The sequence below is a fragment of the Notolabrus celidotus genome, chromosome 11, assembly GCF_009762535.1.
Source record: "Notolabrus celidotus isolate fNotCel1 chromosome 11, fNotCel1.pri, whole genome shotgun sequence".
Lineage (NCBI taxonomy): Eukaryota > Metazoa > Chordata > Actinopteri > Labriformes > Labridae > Notolabrus > Notolabrus celidotus.
The window spans coordinates 4,790,673-4,811,466 of NC_048282.1; the positions used below are offsets into that span (position 1 = coordinate 4,790,673).

Sequence of the window (20,794 nt, forward strand, 5' to 3'; positions counted from 1 at the left end):
CTATTTTTGGAGGTCGTGGACTGAAAAGTTTGGAAACCACTGGTCTATGTCAGCAACTCAGAGGAACCTACAAGACAAGGGAGCTCAGGGACTCCAGAAAGGTCTATGGTTAGTAACTTTAATGGGACAGGTAGAAATAAAGTAAGTGATTGGGGAGTGAGATAGGATCCCAGTGTGTCAGTGTGTCAGTTCCCCTGGCAGTCTAAGCCTATAGCAGCATAACTAAGAGCTGGTCCAAGCCTGATACAGCTCTACCTATAAGCTTTATCTGCCTCCTGGACCCTGACTGGTAGATGATTCCAAAGGAGAGGGGCCTGATAACTGAAGGTTCTACCTCCCATACTACTTTTACAGACTTTAGATATGACGAGCAGCCTGCATGTTGGGAGAGTAATTTGTCAGGTACTACTCCTGTTCTGATAAATCATTGTTGACTCTCCTTTAGCTCCACGAGAGGGAAGATGTCAAAGTGGCGCTGATTGCAGAGCTCCTGATTGGCTCAGAATTCAGGTATCTTGGTATAATAGGTATGGGGAAACAACACACTGATTGGTTGTTTTGTCATGGTGAAGGCGCTGATGAGAGCCAGATTTCCTTGTAAAGATAATCCCTTTTTCTTAAACGGGGAATAACCAGATTAATTTTGTGTTCTTGTTCCTCGTGTGGCAGGCCTGTAATTCTTTCAACTGAGAAATCTAAGACGTGGTGTTCACTCACACTGCAAGCTATCCATTACACAACATTTGTGTAAAAGCATGCTGCACCTGTTAGGGTGTGTGGATAGAGGCTCAAGATAATAACTTTAGAAATCTGCAGTAAACATGAATTGTATGTTTGATAAAAGTGTATACGTCATGTCTGCCAATATTGCAAAAACAGATGGATGTGCTTGGGTCTGATTTTTTTTAAATTAGCAAAACTAGCTACATGGTAGAGCTGACCCCATGTGCAGCAGTTGAAAGCCAAGCTTTGGTTCTGGCTCTCCAGCCAGTTTCAGCAAAGAAGCTGAGCTGACCCGGATCTCCAGTGAGTAATCTACACATACTGCGGGTACCTCATACAACCCCATTTCAAAGACCCTGTATCTACCTGTATCTGTTGTCTTCCATTCAGCAAGACTACAGCCATGCACGTGGAACTGCACATGGTAGTCCTACTCAGTTAAATGCTAATGCATTGTACCCAAATGCTCAGTTACAGTACTGTCATACTAAGCTGGCATCTGAATTGTTGTTACCATTTGCAATTATTAACCCTGTACAAAAAGCAAAGCAGACACTTATCAGAATGTTTTGGGGTTTGCAAGTATCCCATTGACAAGTTAAGACAATCCTGGTCACATGACAGTCTGAAATAAGTGTACTTATTAGGCCTGTTAATAGTTTGAGAATAAAAACACTTCACTAAAACTCACAAATGTTCCAGTCCATGGTGACATCAGAACATAAGTCATGAGAATAAGTCCACCCTGGAACTTTTCGTGTTTATCAAAAGTCTCATGGGAATAATTTGAAGGGTTGTTGTTGAGAGAAATTAATGTGGACTGAATCGATGGGTCAAACGACACGCTGACATCGTCATCTCTACGGTCACACCAGAAGACAGGCTTTCCTTCCCTCAGACATTTTGACCTGCTGCAGCAGGAGGAGCACAGGTGCAATCAATAACTTTAATAACAGCAGCGCTCCACTGAGATCTGTTCCACGGCTGGTTCAATGTAATGGCTTATACTGCAACACTGGGTGAAACTGTGCCATCGTTAACATAATGAGTAACCCCTGAGCTTCAGTTCCTAAACATACATATTCTGTGGTCATGGGAAGGATTTTAATCTGTTTCAGAAGGGTCAGATTATTGTCCTGCATCAAGCAACGAAACAACTCAGGAGATTTTCTAGGGAGCATAAAGATTGGACTCTGGAGCAATGGAAGGAGGTCATGGGGTCTGACGGGTCCAGATTGACCCTGTTCCAGAGTGATTGCTGTATCAGGGTAAGAGGAGAGGCTGATGAAGTGATGCACCCATCATACCTTGTGCCTACCGTACAAGCCTGTGGGGGCGGGGTTATGATCTGGGGTTGTTGCAGTTGGTCAGATCTAGATTCAGCAACGTTATGCCCCCACAGAAAGAGGTCAGCTGACTACCTGAGAGCGACTCTCCCATCATCAATATAAGATCTTGGCGGAAAATGGGTGCAACTCTGGACCGAAATAAATGTTGTGATGATGCCACTGCGAATGCGTGCCGTACTCAAAGCTAAAGGCGGTCCAACAAAATATTACAGTGCGCAACTTTTTTTTTGGACACACAGTGTAAGTAGATACAGGCACCACGGCAGTCTCCAGTGGTTTGTGCACAGTTATTTGGAAGCTGTGTGTCCAGCCTTTTGGCTGCCCGTTCTTCAGATATTTGAAGCTTGGAGTGACCATATTAGGAAACGAGGACAAATACCCAAGAGGTGAAGTTAAGGGACATAAATTGGCCGAGAGGTTGACTTAGAGAGGGGCCTAACTCTTGGTTATAGCTCACTTTAAACCTTTGTATGGTTGACACTGTTGACTTATGCAGAAATTCACACCATATATATTCTTCCTGTCTGTAAACTTACTTCTTCTGTTGAGTTAGGCATCTGTTTTGGAGACAGCCTCTAGTGGTCATTCAAGGAACTGCAGTTTGTGGCACTCCTTCTATTGGCTCCAGTGGACAGCCCTGGATGATTTTAATGGTTTTAATAGGTATGTATAAGACTATTTGTTGACTATTTATAGATACCTTATCGCTGCTGCCAGGCAGAAACACTGTATCTCCATATTTCATTATATTTTTTTCAAAATTGAATGCTTTGGTTACGCTTAGTGCCCATCAGTGAGTAGCACATATTTCAGCCAAAGAAAAGCATTCAAAAGAGCTCGTGACTGAATACCAGTCAGTCAGTGTTTTGTTATGTATAAAAGTCTTTTCTAATTTCCTGTAAAGCTGTTGTTTTTGGAGATATGAGTTTTTAGCCAAACGGCAGCGATATATATCTATCATGTTTCTATTTTCAATCATTTTTAAATGTAAGTATAAAGAACTTAAAGATAAAGAAATGAAAGGCAAGGTGAAGGGCCTGCATTCAAACTCTCAAGTTTGAGTTCATTCAGCAAATAACTTCTTAATTTATCTGAAGTAATTGTGCTCATGTGCAGAATGAAAAATAAATGTTGAATCTAGACTTTTTTAGGCTATTCCTGCCGATAACTGAGTTGTAAAAATGAGTGAATTTGTACTTAATATTGTATTGTAAATGCAGCACTTGAAGTACTTAGATTAATCCCTGTTTTAGTACTGCTTTGCATTTAAACAAATACGACAAATACAAGTTTTGCCTTGCTTTTATTTTTAAAATAAGGACAGAGACTCAGGCAAAACAACTTTATTATTCTGGTTACAACAGTACAGACAGTTTTCACCATGACAGAAGGCTGCAGTGGTTGAGGAAGAGGCCACAGGTGGCACAGAGTAAATTGACCTCAGAGGTGATGGTTCTGGAGAAGCCCCGTCTCTTTAGTGGTTTTTCATAGCTGTGATACAACATTCAAATGAACTGACTTTAACATGAGCTTCATATAGAGCAACAAATCCCTGAGGTGACGGGTCCATACTCTGTGCCACCTCAGCCACAGTGTAGCTAAGCTTTACTTCCACTGGCCCTTCTCATAGTCCCACTTGGCCGAGAAGCCCTCGATTGGGTTGACCTTCATGTCCAGCATCCTCTTCAACTGTTTGGCCTGCCACTCCTCCTCGAAGGTCCTGGGGCGCTCAGGGTAGACTAGAGAAGACGAGAATAAAGAAACATTTCAAAGAGATATTCAAACACCTGCAGATTGACACAGTGCTCAACATTAAGCCTGTGATGTCTGGTAAACAAGACTCCTGTAGTTGGCTCTGGTCTCGTGCATGCCTCCTAACTGGTTTGCTTTAATGGGATACTTAAAGGGGACAGCCATCATTAATGCTGTTAGTTCCAGCTGTGCTTTGTCTGCTCTGACAAATCAGGATGTCTGCTGTGAAAGTGCTCTGTGCCAAGCCTGTGACACTGTGTCATCTTCAGGCTTGAGCTGACTTTGTTTAATAAAACCTAACAGATGGTTTGTCTTTTTACAAAGTAAACTGAGGTTTACCGTAAATTCTCTGCCACCAGACCACCAGGCCAGTGAAGCCTAAAAAGATGAACATTCCTCCAATGACAGTCTTCCACTCTGAGTTCTTCACCTTCATCTCCGGGAAAGTCTTCTCAAAAGTCATCCTGTACACTGAAAAAGACATGAAGGACATATCAGGTGATTAAGAGAGGTAGATTAACACATATCTACTTAGTACAGTTTACACACTGTGCTGATAAAATGCATGCTGATGAAATTACTAGAATCTTTGATAACAGGCACTGGTAAGGTCACATGTAGTCCAACTAGTCCAAAACCTGTTGGGTGGTTGAATAATGTGTGAAAATGTAATGTAATGTCATACGTTTATATAGATGATTTAAATCTGCAAAGTTACATTAACCATCACTTTGAAGCTTTTAGGAGATTATAAATGAACATCTTTAACCCTTTGAAATGTAGTGCAACACATTTAAGACATTTGCAGTGAAGTTCATGGCATGAAGTATTAGCTGGTCATGACCAAGCGGCAACCTCCGGTCTAAAAATATGAGTCCAATGCGGAAGTGCTAAAAACTGCAGTTTGTCGAGGATCCGCTTGAGGCTGGCTCCAGAAGTACCAGAAACCACATACACACTCATTCAAAAAAGCTGATCTTCACAGCAGAAATAAACATGTTTACAGCCTGGTTCAAAAGACGAGTGAAGTCTGGATAGCTAATTTCTCAATCGGCACACACTGTAGGGAGGGGGGGGGAATTTTTTCATAACCCAGTAATTTCAAAGATATTAAGATTACGAGTCTTCCACTGAGAGGCACAGCTGACTTGACTGACAGGCGGGAACACTGTAGCTGTTGGCTAGGAGGCTCAAAGCCCGCCTCTTTACGTCACAATCTCTCGACAGCGGCAATATGGCTGCCGCCAACAATTGGCCTCAAAACAGCGCTTCAGAAACAGATGGGTGACGTCACTGATACTACGTCCATTATTTATACAGTCTATGGTCATGACACAGGCTGAAATTGAGTGACGGCTTGAGAATGATGGTTTGCAATTTGTATCGGCTGTGACCACTGTCCCAAAGTTAGCATCAGAGGTAGAGGGTTTGCAGCAGGCTGAAGAAACATAAAATCTTCATTATGAAGTGATACAATTATACTAAACCCCTCCAGTCCACATGAGGTGATTAGAAGAGTTATTGTCCCTGTCTCCTGCCCAGGGACTACACACATAAATTAGCCCCTTGCTAACTCTGGCACAGCTAAATGGCTAAACTGTCCCTCTTGGAATAAACAAATTAAATAAAAAATATAATAAATCATTTTAATCTTGTGCACACAGATGTGACTCCTTTGTGAATACAGCAGTGGAGAAGATCCTGCTAGCCATCAATTGCCATCATCGATCATAAAGTGCCCTTACATGCCAGTAATTAGCTTTTTAAATGTTTAAATACTGTTCATAGTGTGTTTTTATGAGCAGGAGGACTGGGACTGGTATTTGTAACATAAGCGCCCTCTGCTGGGCAGGGTTGACAGGTGTGCACCATGTTGAGATGATCTGAAGTAAGCTCTTATAAACTAAAGCCCTCAAAAAAAACTTGAAACATTATTGCGGTCAATTATGTCTCCCCTTTAATAAAACTAATCGGTGATGTATATCGTTGGAAAGGCTGATCAGTCTCCTTTACAACGAGGTATAACTTGTAAGGATTGTGCATTCGCAGAATGAGCAACACCACTAAACGTGTGGGTAGTGCCAACATTTCTTTTGCAGAAATGACCTGCAGTATTCTCCTGCTGGTATTCACCCCTGTGTTGAGCTTTCAGTGCTGCCAGGTGTGTGCCAGTCACAGATGACCGGCACCTGCAATGGCGATTTCAGTTCCTTTGTGTTCAATTGCTTGAGGTGCCCCATCTCCTGCTTTCTCACCAAGATACCAGGTCCTTTTGTGTTTTAAATTGTGATGTCTTGACCTCTTAAACCTCCCGTCTGAATACACTACCCTGTCCTTGTCTGATACCTGCAACAGACAAAGGGTTTGAAATGCATACCTTAGGGGGGCGTTCCTCAGGTATAAAAGTTTAGGTTTTCCCCATGTTAGGGGTCTTTCTTCAATCTGACCGCTCGTGTGTTGACTGACCTTTTCTTTGCAAAGAAAGTAAAACCTTGTCGGCCAGCAGAAGTTCTCTATTTCATTCTTCACCAGTACCAGGACAATGCTCAACCTCATTGAACACTTGTTGGATCAGCTTCGGCGTGCTGTACGTGCTGGAGTGACCAACATAACCAAGCTGGTTGACCTTGAACAACTCCTAGTTGAGGAATGGGACACCACCCCACAGCTAAATGTGACCAGGCTAGTGATCAGCATGAGGAGGAGGTGCCAAGCTGCTGTGGCTGCACACGTTACTGAGGTCCCTGACAGTGTAACATGAATTAAGTGTAAAAATGGACAATATGTGTTCATTATACCTCATTACTGTGAGAGAGTGCAATCATCCAATCCACCAAGCAACTCAGAACAAGAGTGAATACCAACAGGAGGATACTGCAGGGGATTTTGGCACATTTTTTTGGGACACTACTCACACGTTTAGCGGTGTTGCTCATTCCACGAATGCACAATCCTTGCAAGTTATACCTCGTTGTAAAGGAGACCAATCAGGCTTTCCAACGATATAAAATACAACACCAATTGGTTTTATTAAAGGCGAGAAATAATTGACCAAAATAACGTTTCCAAACTTGTTTTGAGGAGTATATGTTAAATTAAGTCTGTTATTCATGGTGAATGTGCTGTTTATCCACGCTAACACTGATGATATGGATTTGCTGTAGAGTAACTCTAGCACATCACATTATGCTCGATCATAGCTACAACATCAACCTCTGTGATGTAGCAGTGCTATCCCACAGTCAGCTTAATAAGGTCTGTCTGTGTTCAAGCAATTCCTTGAACTTATTACCACAAAGATGGCTGGGAGAGACCCAACATGCGTCTGTTATCAGAGTAAACAATGTCTTGGAGTCAAAGTGAATAAATGACTTATATCTCCCACAAGACTTGTTGGCATAAGTTTACTTGTGTAGGACTTCAGGGGCTTTGTACGGTTCAATATTTCTAAAAAAGCAGGATGATATACTGTATACTTCTACAATAACTGTTCATGGTAATAAATATTTTTGGGCACTTTTTAAAAGGTTCTGCTCCTGTATAAATAATGAATTTGTTTTAAATGTCGCTGTTTCCTTTGAACTTGTTGTGCAGTGTGTTTTGTGTGACAGCTCAGCAGTCTAAGCTCGGGTTTGGAAGAACCTACAGGCAATCTTTTCCTCATTGGTCAGCTGGCCCCAAGGACCTTTCTCCTTCTGTTTCAGGCTCTTGTCAGTAGTGGTCAGGACATCTTTGTAGGGTCTGTCAGGCAGAGGGGTGTCCAGACGGTCCACGTACATTGGCTGAGACATGTCCACCGTCTCCACCACGTCTGAATGGGAAGAGACAGGAAGGCTCACTTTTAAGACCCACAGCTGCAACATGCACAGTAAGGACATGTTTCTAAAAGCTCAGAAAACTGCATCATTTTCTATCATGTTTCTTACACTTGGTTTTAGAGGGGCTCACAGGCTCTTTCTATGTCTCATCAGAATAGTACAGCAGCACCATCTGCTGGTGTGAAGCTACATTTAATGCAGGTATCCTGTTCAGATAAATAAACCCTTTGAGTGATAGAGATATGCCCATCACATTTTAAGACTGAGACTTGTGAAATTATGCTTATTAAATACGTTGATTTCAACATGGTGCAGCTGAACGTGCTACTGCAAAAATGTGCTGTGATCTCTAAGTTTGATCCAACTTCAGCAAACATCCACATTAACAATTTAGGAAAAAGATGTGCCAAATATTTTGACTCATTTATGCAAAGAGAATATATGAACCCTTTTGCAAAAACTGCAATTCATGCAAAACGCGTCTGCCAAAGTTTTAACGAGGAAGAAGAAAACTGATCACATAACTTCTCTTTTTAAAACTCTGCACTGGCTCCCTGTTTCTTTTACTTTTACTTGTTTTTAAAGCTTTTAACAGCTTCGCTCCTCCATACATCACAGATCTCCTGTCATTTTATGCTCTATCATGATCACTGAGGTCCCCGAATGTGTCCCTTTTAAATGTTCCTCATGTGTGTCTCAAAAAGAGAGAGAGCTTTCTGTTTTTATGCACCTAAACTGTGGAACTCTCTGCCTCGGACATCAAAACAGTGAGTGTTTTATTTTAATCTATCTTATTATATTGTATTTAATTTTTATATTATTTTATATTCTGTTTCTCTGATACTTCTCTGATTTGATATTAATTAATTATTTTATTCATTTTATTTTATTTTTCTGATACTTCTCTGATTTGATTTGATTGATTTGATAGTCATGATTATCTTTTTTAAGTATTTCATATCACTTTCCAAACATGTATGAAAGGTGCTATATAACTAAAAATGAGTGGAGTTGAGTTTTGTAACAATTCTCTTACATTAGAAACATGGAGGTGCATTTTACTTGTCAAAAATTAAGTATTTAAAATGCTATGATAAAAAAGTTTGCTGAAGAAAAAACAGCCTTAAGTTCCTAATTCAAATCCAAAATCTGATGAGCCTATCTTATACCAGCTGGTCAAAGTTAACCTGCTACTTTAGCTTTTTAACACTTTGTTGAATATATGAAAAGCACATTGATGTCTCATTACCGTGACCATGGCTGGCCATCCTCGCACTGCTGGTGGATAAGGCGACGGGAGCACGCCTGGCCAGAAGGCTTCCCACACACCCTGCAGTCAGCCGGAGCATCTGAAACATGTCACCACGGACACCAAGATCAGTTATGGCATTTCTATGTACTCACAGCTGATAATAAACAGGAGTGAACATATTAGTTTAACTGCCAAGATGGATTATGTTACCAGATAAAAATGCTAGATGAAATGAACCTCCTCCAGAAACACACTCAGATTTCTAATGGCACAAAACTATAACTTCTTAGTCTGTGAAGTTTCTCAGTTCTCACTTCTTAGACAAATAAACCTTCCTGTGAAATATTCTGAAAGCTTTATTGGTTTGGGTTTAGTCTTATAAATAAATCAAGCTTGCACTAGCAATGCTTCTGTCTGGTGCTTATGGAATCATCCAGGTTACCTGTATGCACATACATGTTGAAAGTGTTCTGAGTTGTTCATGTATTCATTTGGTAAAACAGCAAAAAGTCCAAACCACAGTAAGTGTTTTCCTTATTTCTGGTAAAGATGTCTAATTAGACTTAATACCAGCCACATTCCCTGGACAGGTCTCGATGAATGTCTTATTTCAAGATGTTACAGGCCACAAATACAACCTGATTTGCTTGTACTGAGAACAAACATCTGTCAGTAGGGTAAGCTTATTAGGAGAAACTTGACAGATAAATGAGTCTTACCTGCTGTTAATGTTTTTGTAATCATTAAAAGCAGTTTTAATGTTATATTTTGACTTCAAATATCTTGAAATTAGACGTTTATTCAGACTTGTCAGGTGAATGTGGCTGATATCATGTCTATAAAAGAGTTTTTACATCTTTACTGGAAATAAGACAAAAACACCTGCTGAGTTTTGACTTTTTGCAGTGGATTGTTGAATACTTTCTCTTTCTTTACTTATTCTGCAAAGAAAATGCCAAACCACATTATTATTTAATTACAAAGTAAATCATGAAGAAAGAAAAAGCAGTGAGCTGGATTCATTAGACACAGAGGAGCACTTGTGAGAGGCAATAACTAAGACAACAACAGTAAAAACACACACACACACACACACACAAATATGCATGCTCCTTATTTGCATGAAACTACTCATCCTGATTCTCTACTGCCTGATACATTTTGTTTTGCACGTGTTTGAGCCTTTAATTAGCTTTTGATTCTTCTGTAAACTTACTTCTGTCCCTATGAGCTGTTATTCAAAACAGGGAAGCTCATTAAGTGCTTTAAGACGAGGCCCGGTTGAATGTCAAATCCCTGCTTTACCAGTCTGGACGCCTCATTAGCTTTAATAGTTAAACACAGCAGAGTAAGACTAGCTCAGTTACGGCTCAAGACCCGTGGCCTTTGATGGTTAAGGTGTCATTTATAAAAATCATCTTTAACAAGTTTGAGCAGGTCCATTAAGGATGATCCAGAGACAGGAGCATGGCTTCAGGCCACAGTCTGTATCAACTGATTAGGCAGGATTAATACGGATGTCGGATCTGTCTGTTTATAATGGCATTACTGTAAAAATGAGCACATGCAGGCGTGAGGTAAACTGTGCTCCAGATGGAAGCACGTGTAAAGGAGAGTCTTTGATATGCAGCACAGTAAACAAACAAACAAACAAACAAACAACACTGTGTTAAAGTAGAACTGACTCTGAGGAGTTGTGTGATAAAAGTTTGAAGTAATGAGGAAGAGTAGTTTATTTCATTTGAAGGCTTTTACTTGTTTGTCCTTTCACTTGTCGCACTGTGGCCTACTACACGCTGTGTCTGTGTGAGTGTATGTGTGTGTGTGTGTGTGTGTGTGTGTGCGTGTGTGTGTGTGTGTGTGTCACACAGAGAAATGAAAATGGCGGATATTGGCAGTCAGTCAATTTAAGAGTCCGGGCTGACCTTCTTAGAAAGTCAGAAGTTATTACAAACATTCAAACTTCTCTATTTTTAACTTCTTATGAGAAACACGTGTGACTCACTTTGAACCAAACCTTATGTCCTCTTAATCTTTTCTTTCTTGACCTAAACTACTTGAAGGAGCAATGTTCAATCAGGATACCATTCAGCTTTCATACTGCAGACTTTTTTTAGACATCTTGAAGAAGTTACATGGCATCAAAAAGACATGAATTGGCTGAAGCTCTCTTTTTCATGCACAACTTATTGCACTTCTTCTAGTAAGAATATTAAAGCAACAGGTTTGACTTCATTCTCTCTCTGGAGCATTTTGAGTCTCCTCTACTGTCACAGCTGCAGCGCATGTTTTCATTTCCAGAAAGATCTCCCAGCTACGATCTGATTTAGATCTGTGCCATGGTTTACAATCTTTCCTGCACGTCCGCCACTTAACTAAGCTGCGTGGGGTCAGGGGAGGGGATCTATCTCTCTCTGCTGTAGCCTTTTTTGTTTGATTGAGCAAAAGCAAATACTCACGGTTGTTGCAAGAGAGGAAAACTGCAGAATTTAGAAGATGCAGAAGGAGAAATCTTGAGAGAAAAAAGAGCTATTTAGGCCTTCTTTCCCGTTTTCGTCTGTGCACAGTAAGCAGGAAACAAGAGGTGGGAGGGTGAGAGAGACTGGATGGGAGGAAGAGAGAGAGAGGGAGGGAGGGAGCTTAGAAAGGCGACCAGACTAGTGCAAGTAAACAATCTAAGCGAGCATGTGATAGGATGGGCTGATTGGCTGGAGTTCAGCTTTTGATCTGCAGACAGCACAGATATACTTCATATTTTTTATTATCTGACACAAACTTTAACTCTTCTCTGTGCTGCCTTCATGCTTCAAGGGGTCGTTTCAGGTGAGGTTACTTTAGGACACAGAGGACTATATTTCACTGTGGGCGGGAAGTGGCAGACTGTGCGCATGTGTGTGTGTGAGAGAAAGTTAGAGTGAAGTTTGTGAGACTGACACTCAGAGAAGTAGAGTATGATGCAACTTTCCTAAAAGGTATATACTGCATAAGAGCAGGTTGGCACCACGCCACATTTGTCCCATAGTGGCTGGCGTTGAGCCCAGGGGTTGACTCAATACGGGTGTTATTCAGCGCACAAGGCAGCCTAACAGTTCACAAACAGTTCAGCAGAGCCAGGAGGAGAAGGGGAGGAGGCAGGAGAGTCACGGAGGTCGGATGAGGACAGGCTTGTTTATGGCAGCTCCACAGTGGCTGTGTGCAAAACCCTTAATACAACTTAAGTCATATTATAATGTATGAAAAATCTTCTCATATTTATCAGGAAGCTAGCAATACAACCTTTTTATAACTTGAGAACATTTAACAACTTTTACTGGACTTTAAAAACTTAAAACAAAGCTCAAACACGTGCTGAGTGACTCTGTGTGTGTTTGTGAGTTTGAACTTTCTGCTGCTGTACAGTCATAAGATCAGTGTGCAGAATGTCCCTTTAAATCTGCTCTGTGTTAACTTTCATTGTTAAGATGACGAGTACAGCTGTTGTGCGGTATAAAGCAGGCAGTCAGGTGCTCCAGTGTCATTGTTCATCGTTCATGTTGTGTTGTATAACCCTGAGAATACGAGCTATAGCTCACTAACCTGACTGAGTTCACAGTCTCCATATTCACCCCTCTGACACTAACAGGTCAAAGTTCATTCACAGTGTTCATGATCTGTTGTTCTACCTTTAAATCTTTGTACTTGATCAAAGCCAATTTATGGACATCTTACACTTCTGCACAAAGTGTTTCTTAAACTGCACTTTAAGCACTGTTAGCATAGCACTGTTACTGCCGCCACTCTTGTTTTTTTTAAATAAACTTTGTTTATAAGATTTTTATCAACAATAACAACGAGACAATAAAATCATTAGATAATAACAAGAAAATAAAAATAGATTAATAAAAACAATTAAAAATAAATAAATACATAAAAAACAAGCCAACAGAAACTTAATGATAATAACAATAATTGTCATTATTATTATTATAATTCCAACAATATTCATAACTAAATTAACCACAATAACAATAATAATACAAACAGCAAACAAACGAGTTATTACACTTATAGACACGTACACAAATCTATACACACATACATATTTATGAAAAATAATTGTGATAATTGTTTATTACACGAGGAAATAAATTCCAACAAGGTGGGTAAAAATAATAATATTCTCTGATGAGCTAATTTACTGAACTTGACCTCTCCGCACGTTTGAGTTGTTGAATTTTGTTGAGAATTTTTGTGCACACATCAGACTAATAATACTGCTTTTGTTGTGGTTGTTGAGCAACACAGACAGAGAGTAGTACAAGAATAATAGAGCACAAATAAAGAACAGATTAAAATGAATGAAAAATGAAAATAAGAATAGAACATTAAAAAAAACAAGAAAGAAAATTGAAAAATGTTAAAGTATACACATATGTTGCATGTGGTGTAAATAGTTGTAATTACAAGCAGTAAGCAAATATTATTCCGTAGCAACAGGTTGACATGGTTTGATTATGGTTTGGCTATGACAGATGGTATGCAACATGAATAAATAAATATGTGTGGGTATGTAATATGTCTGTATGCACACAAAGATAATAATACAAAATTACTATATAATAGTAACAAGATCAGTTGATTACATTATAATATAATCTAACATGATCATGTAATATAGTATTCAGAAATTGGAGCATAATCACCTTCATATAAAATCTGTGTGTATTTGACAACTTAGAGTGAGCCTCTTTTTATCCACATAGGAGCAGGTCCCTTTCCATGAAGGCCGCAATGCATCAATTGGAAGATGAGAAGAAGAGGGTGGTCGCTGTGCACAAAATAGTTTATACTAGTAAATGTTTTAGATAGTTACAACTTGACAAATAGAGTGTCTCTGCTCAGTATACCTGGTTTGTTAGCTTAGCCTTTCAAGAAGCTAATTGGCCAGCAAATAACTAGCATGGGGGGGTAAGGCTGTTTTTGAAACTGCCTACTATACTAGCAGTACGTACTGATTTGGCCAAAATTCAGTATGTAGTATGTGAACAAGAGCAAAATCTGCAGTATACCAAAACTACCTGGATGTCGTACTGATTCAGGAAAATGTCTCAGTCTGCAGCGGACCAGTCTCCCTCATGTATTGTTTCCCATAATGCACAGCGGTAACGTCTCCTTCTTCTTTGTTCCGTATATGATGGAGGAACTTAGTTTTTAGGTGCTTTGAGAATTATTAAATTACATATTAACCACTTCTTAACTTTTTAAATCATTAGTGATGCTAAAGAAGCAGTTTATCTATCAGCTTGGACGTTGTTTACTTCCACTTTCCGAAACCGGAAATCCAGGGACGCCTGACTCAGCATCCTGCAGACCAGATCCAACAGAACAGTCATACTACATACTACCTTCAGACGCATTTTTGGTCATGCTACATGCACAGTTTGGTGTATAAACATACAATTTTATGCACAAACATGCAGTGAACATGCCCTTAGGGAGAGATGTCAGAGTGAGGATGCTGCCATCAACCAGCACACCCAAGCAGTTGGGGATTCAGTGCCTTGCTCAAGGGCACCTCGGCAGTGCCCAGGCAAGTGAACCAGCACCTCTCCAGCCACCAGTCCACTTGCCAAGCTTTGTCCATGCTGGGACTCGAACTCGCGACCCTCCGGTTGCCAAGCCAAGCCCCTGTGGACTGAGCTACTGCCGCCCCCAACAGCCATAACAGCCTTTGTTACTCTGTGAAGTTAGCATTCGTAAGGTCCCCACCTCTCCAGCTGACCAGATGGGCCCCAATGACAGAACTTACTCCAGAACAGAAGTCCCCAAAAAAGTGGGTGAAATCAGGATGGTTGCTCCATGCTCCATTGACCTTGTGTACATAGTCTACTACTTTGCAAGTCCCTCATTTTACCCTGTCCCATTAAAGTTACTAACCATAGACCTTTCTGGAGTCCCTGTGCTCCCTTGTCTCGTAGATTCCTCTGAGCTGCCGTAGACGTCCTCCTGCTGTGGATGTTCCAGACTCCAGCTGATACGTACGTGCTGGACTCAAGTGGCAACAGCTACTACTACTCATCTCATCACTATCACCGCTCTCTCTCTCTCTTATTCTCCTCTATCCCTCTTTCCAGACCCAACTGGGTCGAGGCAGATGTCTGTCTAAAATGAGTCTGGTTCTGCTCGAGGTTTCTGCCTGTTAAAGGAAGTTTTTCCTCGCCGCTGTAACTAGTTAAATACTGTGAGGTGCAATGCTCATGGTGGATTAAGGTGGGGTCAGACTGAGTCTTATCCTGTCTTGGTGTTGGGTCTCTGTTCATAATTTGACATATATTGGTCTAGACCTGCTCCGTTTGTAAAAGCGTCTTGAGATAATTGTTAGTTGTGATTTGGTGCTAAACAAATAAAGATGGACGATGATGATGATGAACCTGGCTAGGTGGCCATCCCTCCTAAAACTAAGAGTGCATTTCTGTCACAAAAATAAACAAACAAATAAATAAAACAAATACCATGAAGAGAGTGCAAGATTGATATTTTAACCGCCTGCTTTCACGTGTCAATAGAAGCAACACTCCCTGTAGTTATGCAGGTGGCAGCAGCATGCCTCCTTAAAAGCAGTGGAGAGAAGAAGAATCAGCAGCTGTGCCTGGTTGATAATAATGGAGAAGCCATCACTGAAAGGAGAATGAGTCCTGATGATTCTATCAGGATGTTTTTTTTCTCTCAAAAAATAGAAAGTAACACAGTGAAAAAATGAGAAAGACCTTTGCTGTGAAGGTGTTGGTTTTTATGTACTAATTTCACAAAAACATTTACATTTTAAGGCCACTTGAAGACGGTGAAATAAACTGAAACAGAATTGACCTTTAAGCCCCAGTTTTCCAACAATCCATCTCTTTAACCTTTGTTTTAGAGGCCTAACTCCTCATATGTTGTGTATATAATATATTTATCAATGTCAGAAGAAAAACTGTCAGTTCATTTCATAATGTGCCGTCATGACAGCAAAAATAAGTTTCAAATTTCGGTGTACTGGGCTGGTGGCAGACATTTAAAATATCAAGAAACCTTGACCTTTTGTTCAAAACTAGGTGGATACCAGAAGAGATAAATAAGGAGCTATGCACTTCTCAGCAGCCAGACTATTACCCAACACCAAGAGACAAGACCATATCACCCCCATTCCTGCATCCCTTCACTGGATACCTGTTAGCTATAGGATTGATTTTAAACTTCTACTCATCACTTTCAAAGCTCTACATATACTCGCCCAATCATGCATCACAAATCTACTAACACCCAACAAACCAAGCCACTGCTTACGTTCTTCACATAGATCTCTCCTCTCTGTTCCATCAGCTCGCCTTGTCACCAACGATGACAGGGCGTTTTCAGTCAGGGCCCGCAGCTATGGAACGCCTGATTGCCTGTTTTAATTTTAATGTTTGTTTGGATTTTAATTTGTTTTTAATTTTCTTTTGTGCGTCCTTCACCTATTGTTTTTCCATGCTTTAAATGCTATTTTAATCTACCTGGGTATTTGTACTCTTGGTGCAAAGCACTTTGCAACTGTGTTTTGAAAGGTGCTATATAAATAAAATGTATTATTATTATTGTTATTATTATTATTGTTATTATTATTATTGTTATTATTATTATTATTACTATTATTATTACTATTATTATCCTCCGTTACCAAGACCATTCTGCTTCATCACAAAGCCCATATACAGTGTGTCCACTAGAGAGCAGCAGAGCACAGACGACTGAGGCAGCAGCAAACAGAAAACCTCCTTCAATGCAACATATGAAAAAACCAAAGTAGTTTATGAAACAAAACTTGAGAGCTTCCACTTTTCAAATTAAACTGCAAAAAAATAAATTCATATTGTAATAGTTGCATTCCATAATTCTCTATGGTGCATTTCTTTCAGCCTTGAGCATGCAGAGTGATTAAAAGCATGGTGGCTTTGGATTTAACATTGTCTGAACTAAAGAATTAAAAACGAAACAAAGGCTCCTTAAAGTGTTTTTATCAAGCATCATTATGATATTTAATCCAACAGTATGTCTGCTGTCAAAAGTTTGATCATTTGCATAACAAATTGTAGTTCAAATACATGTAACTATATTTAAATGTTCTTTTATACATGCTCATCTGATTTCAGATTTAACAATGATTCATACAAAGACAGATTTTCTCACAGCTCTCGACCGTCCTGTTTTTCTTCATGAGTTTAATGGTTAACACAGTTTAGTGGGCGAGCACCTAAACTTCTTGCTGTATCGTTAACAAGCCACTCTCTGTTCAGTTTGGTTTCGGTTTTCATGTTCTGGAAAAACCTCTGAAGCAAAGAAACACAAACATGACCAGGGTGCAGCAGAACAACCTCACAGATGATGAACTGAGTCAAAGTCAAGCTCCAGACTGAAATAAATGTGTTGAACTTACTCCCTCGCTGACACTGCATTCGTTAAACACGACAGCAGCTGCCAGTGCAACACAAACACAGTTGGGCACGTGTCCCTGACTCATTTATGGAAATCGGTTGGGGACTGTGACGGTCCAAACAATCCCTGATCTTCCCCCTTTCTTCTCCCCTGCACACACACTTTGTCCTGAATTCCCTGCAGGGTTTCACCGCACTTTGACCCCCAGCTGCCCCCTCCTCTCCCCTCCTGTCCCATTAGAATTGGAGATGTTTCTCCATCACTTTCAGTAATCGTTTGCCATCCGTCATCTCTCCTCCAGCCTTTGTTCACAGCTCAGCCATTGTCCCTTTTTTTTTTATAACAATAAAACAGAAATGAGGACTGAAGGGAGCGAATTGGCCTCGTCAGCTTGGAGACAATCTGGCACGTTAACCAAAGGACAAACACACACATGGCAGAGCTCTCTGAAGCCCACTCCAACATGTTTCCCATCTGACACCCAGACAAAAGATAGATGCAGCCCACTGCTTGCTGTAACCGACACTGATGGCTCTTGAATTTGATGGCAGAGATGCACAGATTGTCAGGGAAGTGCTTAGTCATACTCATCATCTCGGCTTGTTGAGATGAACACTTTGTCACATCGGTTTAGAGAATTCAATCTAGTTCACCCTGCAGGAAGGTTTCTGAGGACGACTCGTTTCTTGTGATTTCACTTTGCTTTGCAAGTTTTTCTTCTCAACTTCCACTTTCATCTCTTCATATAGAGCATACATAACACTGCTCCAGCTTACTCAGCTGAGGGGAAACCGCAGGGCAGAGGAACAGAAGGAGATATGGCTGAGTGTCTGCTTGTCGGTCATGAGAATGCAGCAGCTACAACCCCTTCACTCCTCTAACGTGGTGAATGTAGGTCACTGAAAGCGAAAAAGCCAGTTTGATGGTGTGTGGCCTCAGATTTCTCTGTCACTGCTCCTCTCTGTGATGTATGTATGTGTGTGTGAGAGCCTCAGACCTGTTCCTGTCACCACCTCACCTCAGCGTGTCCAGGCTTGTACCTGCCTTGCCCTTTACTGTGGAACTTGTCTGGGTCTTGGCAGAGTATGACAAACGCACGTGTGTTTATCGGCATGTGAGTTTGCACGACTGTCGGTCCCCTTTGCTTTCCGCCCTCGAGGCATTGTGCGTAACTGGGTCATACTCCCTTGCTAATGATGATGCTCCTCCTCCTCTTCTCCTCTCTTCCTCATCATTTCTCATCCAAAATCGCTCTGCCATATTCTGCTCGGCTGCTTCTTGTCGTTTCGGGGGGCCCTCAGATCCTGCAGCCTCATTGGCATCCTCTAAAAGAATACACAGAGGCATGACTGAGAATGAACAGGAAGTTGCCGTGATTGAGCGCATTATTGAGAACAGCAGCCAAACATGCAGCCATCCATTCATTGACCTAAAGTCCAATCAAGCTGCACCAAAGTGGCACATGGAAGGCATTCATCCATAGGTATCCTTATCAAATGACTGAACTAAGTTCCTCCAACAATCAAGACCTGTGTTCTTACCTCTGTTTGGACACCTTAACTCCTGACCTCAAATCTGTGTGTAACAAAAGAATTAAGGTTGATTCATACTGTGCATCATTGCTGACAATACCACCAGTGGACCATTCTTGTTTATCCACCCTGAACAGTTGATTTACTACTCCACTGCACTGCAATGATGGTTGCACTGATTGTGTCATTGGCAATGTGCATGAGTGTTTATTCATCTCAGATGCTGATGGAACTTTTTTCTGTTTGCATCCAATTTTAGTCATTGTCAGTCTCTTTGTACTTTTAGGAGGTGGATTTATCAAGCAGTGGGAGTGTACACATTTTACATAAACTCCTAAACTTGTGTTCAAGTTTAGGAGCCTGTTATTGGGCTTTTTGGGGTAGCCAGTGGTTGGCAAAATAAATCCTCTGTGAGGTTCCTAGTCTCCTTCCCTCCCTTTTCTTCCTCTGTTTCCCTTTCCCTGTGTGTTTGTCTTGTTTGTCTCTGCTCACCTGGAGATGGGGGTGGACTCAACTCACCTTGCTGCAATCAAGTCTGCTCACCTGCTGCTAATCTACAATCAAGTCATCCACTCTGTCTGCAGTACTTAAGCCCGGCTCTGTCCACCACTCATTGACAGATCGTCCATCTACCAAGCGTGGTACTCAGCTCAGGCCCTCTTGATGTGTGTTTTTTTCGCTCCAGAACCACAGCCAGCCACTCACCATCCATAATGCACCCTGGAAACCTGGACTCAACCTGCAAGTCCTCTCATTAAAACCCTGTTTACAAGACTTCATCCTTGCTTCCATTTTGTGTCTGTACTGCACTGAGCCTGGATTCATTACAACATCCTCCAAGATTGTAACAGACTTCAGAAATGGCTGTGTTAAAAACAAAATGTTCCTCTAAAAATATGTAAGTAAAATAAAGGCTATCATCCCTTGGTTCATTAGGTCCCCTGGAATAGCTCCTGTTCATCTGTTTATGGTGAGTCTCAGTTTCACTGCTACAGTGAGTTACAGAGAGTCTTCACTCGGGCTTACTTCAGTCTGTTAAGTGTTATGGACTTCCCTGAGTAGAGGTATGAGTGAAAACTACTACAGCCCTAACATGAACAGTGGTACCAAACAAGAGTGAAGGAAAGGACTTGTTCTCAGTATTGGAAACTAAAATGGGTCAGCTCACCTGCGCACCAGTCTGCCGGAGTATACTGGATGGCGTGGGTGGTGAGTGGTGAGCCCAAGCTTCTTCTTTGAGTTCAATAGTTATTTTTGTTTGGTTGAGTTAAGTTGAAAAGCTGTGTTGATTCTCAAAGGATTCTTGGACATCTCTGTGGTTGAGTCTCTTGGTTATCTGTCGGCGTCCTCTTCGCATCCCAGCTGCGGCTCATCACCTCAATCAGGTGAAGTCATACAAACAGGACCAAGCACCTTTCATGGGTGGCACCTCAGGAACAGGGTGCTTTTAACAGTGTCAGACAAACCAGTGACAACCGAACCCAATCCCAATCTGCCACATCAGAACCAGTCAAAGCACAATAAAGAAAGGGAAAGAAGAGGAGGCTTAAGGGTCCCCTTTGTCCTAACATAAGCCAAAAAAGAAACTTGTTTTTTGTCATTTACTTTGCAAGCCTCAGGTTTGCCAAAATATCATGATGCAAAGAGTTAAGAGGAGAAATTAAAGTTTTATCATGAATTTCAAACAGAACTTTTGAAGTGCAGGTTTGTTGAATGGAGTTTTTCTTCAAGAAGTCAGGAAAACCAAATGCTGTTTCCCTTTTGTGATTAAGCATCAAATCAATTCCAAACCTTTTAGATTATTCTCCAAACGATTTTGAGGTTTCCCTCATTTCCAATGTTGTCGAGATCACATCAGATACAATGAATCAAACACACTTTTACACACAATTATTCACAAAACAATAGATTTATTAAAAAAGATACAGTTTGGTC

The 20,794-nt window shown here is 40.9% G+C and overlaps 1 protein-coding gene and 1 long non-coding RNA gene across 2 annotated transcripts; both read right to left on the reverse strand.

Annotated features, from left to right (window-relative positions):
• Nucleotides 1–3,399: 3,399 nt before the first annotated feature.
• Nucleotides 3,400–11,509, reverse strand: LOC117822139. Its single transcript, XM_034696800.1, has 5 exons — nt 11,354–11,509; nt 8,892–8,991; nt 7,471–7,635; nt 4,164–4,295; nt 3,400–3,811 (listed from the first exon to the last, which is right to left on the reverse strand). Exons 2-5 carry the CDS (start codon nt 8,989–8,991, stop codon nt 3,678–3,680), a joined length of 531 nt encoding a protein of 176 aa, XP_034552691.1. The 5' UTR covers nt 11,354–11,509; the 3' UTR covers nt 3,400–3,677.
• A 5,412-nt stretch (nt 11,510–16,921) lies between these two features.
• LOC117821834 lies at nt 16,922–20,308 on the reverse strand. Its single transcript, XR_004633068.1, has 3 exons — nt 20,028–20,308; nt 18,869–18,902; nt 16,922–18,652 (listed from the first exon to the last, which is right to left on the reverse strand). It is a non-coding gene; the product is annotated as an uncharacterized LOC117821834 (long non-coding RNA).
• Between the last annotated feature and the right edge of the window lie 486 nt (nt 20,309–20,794).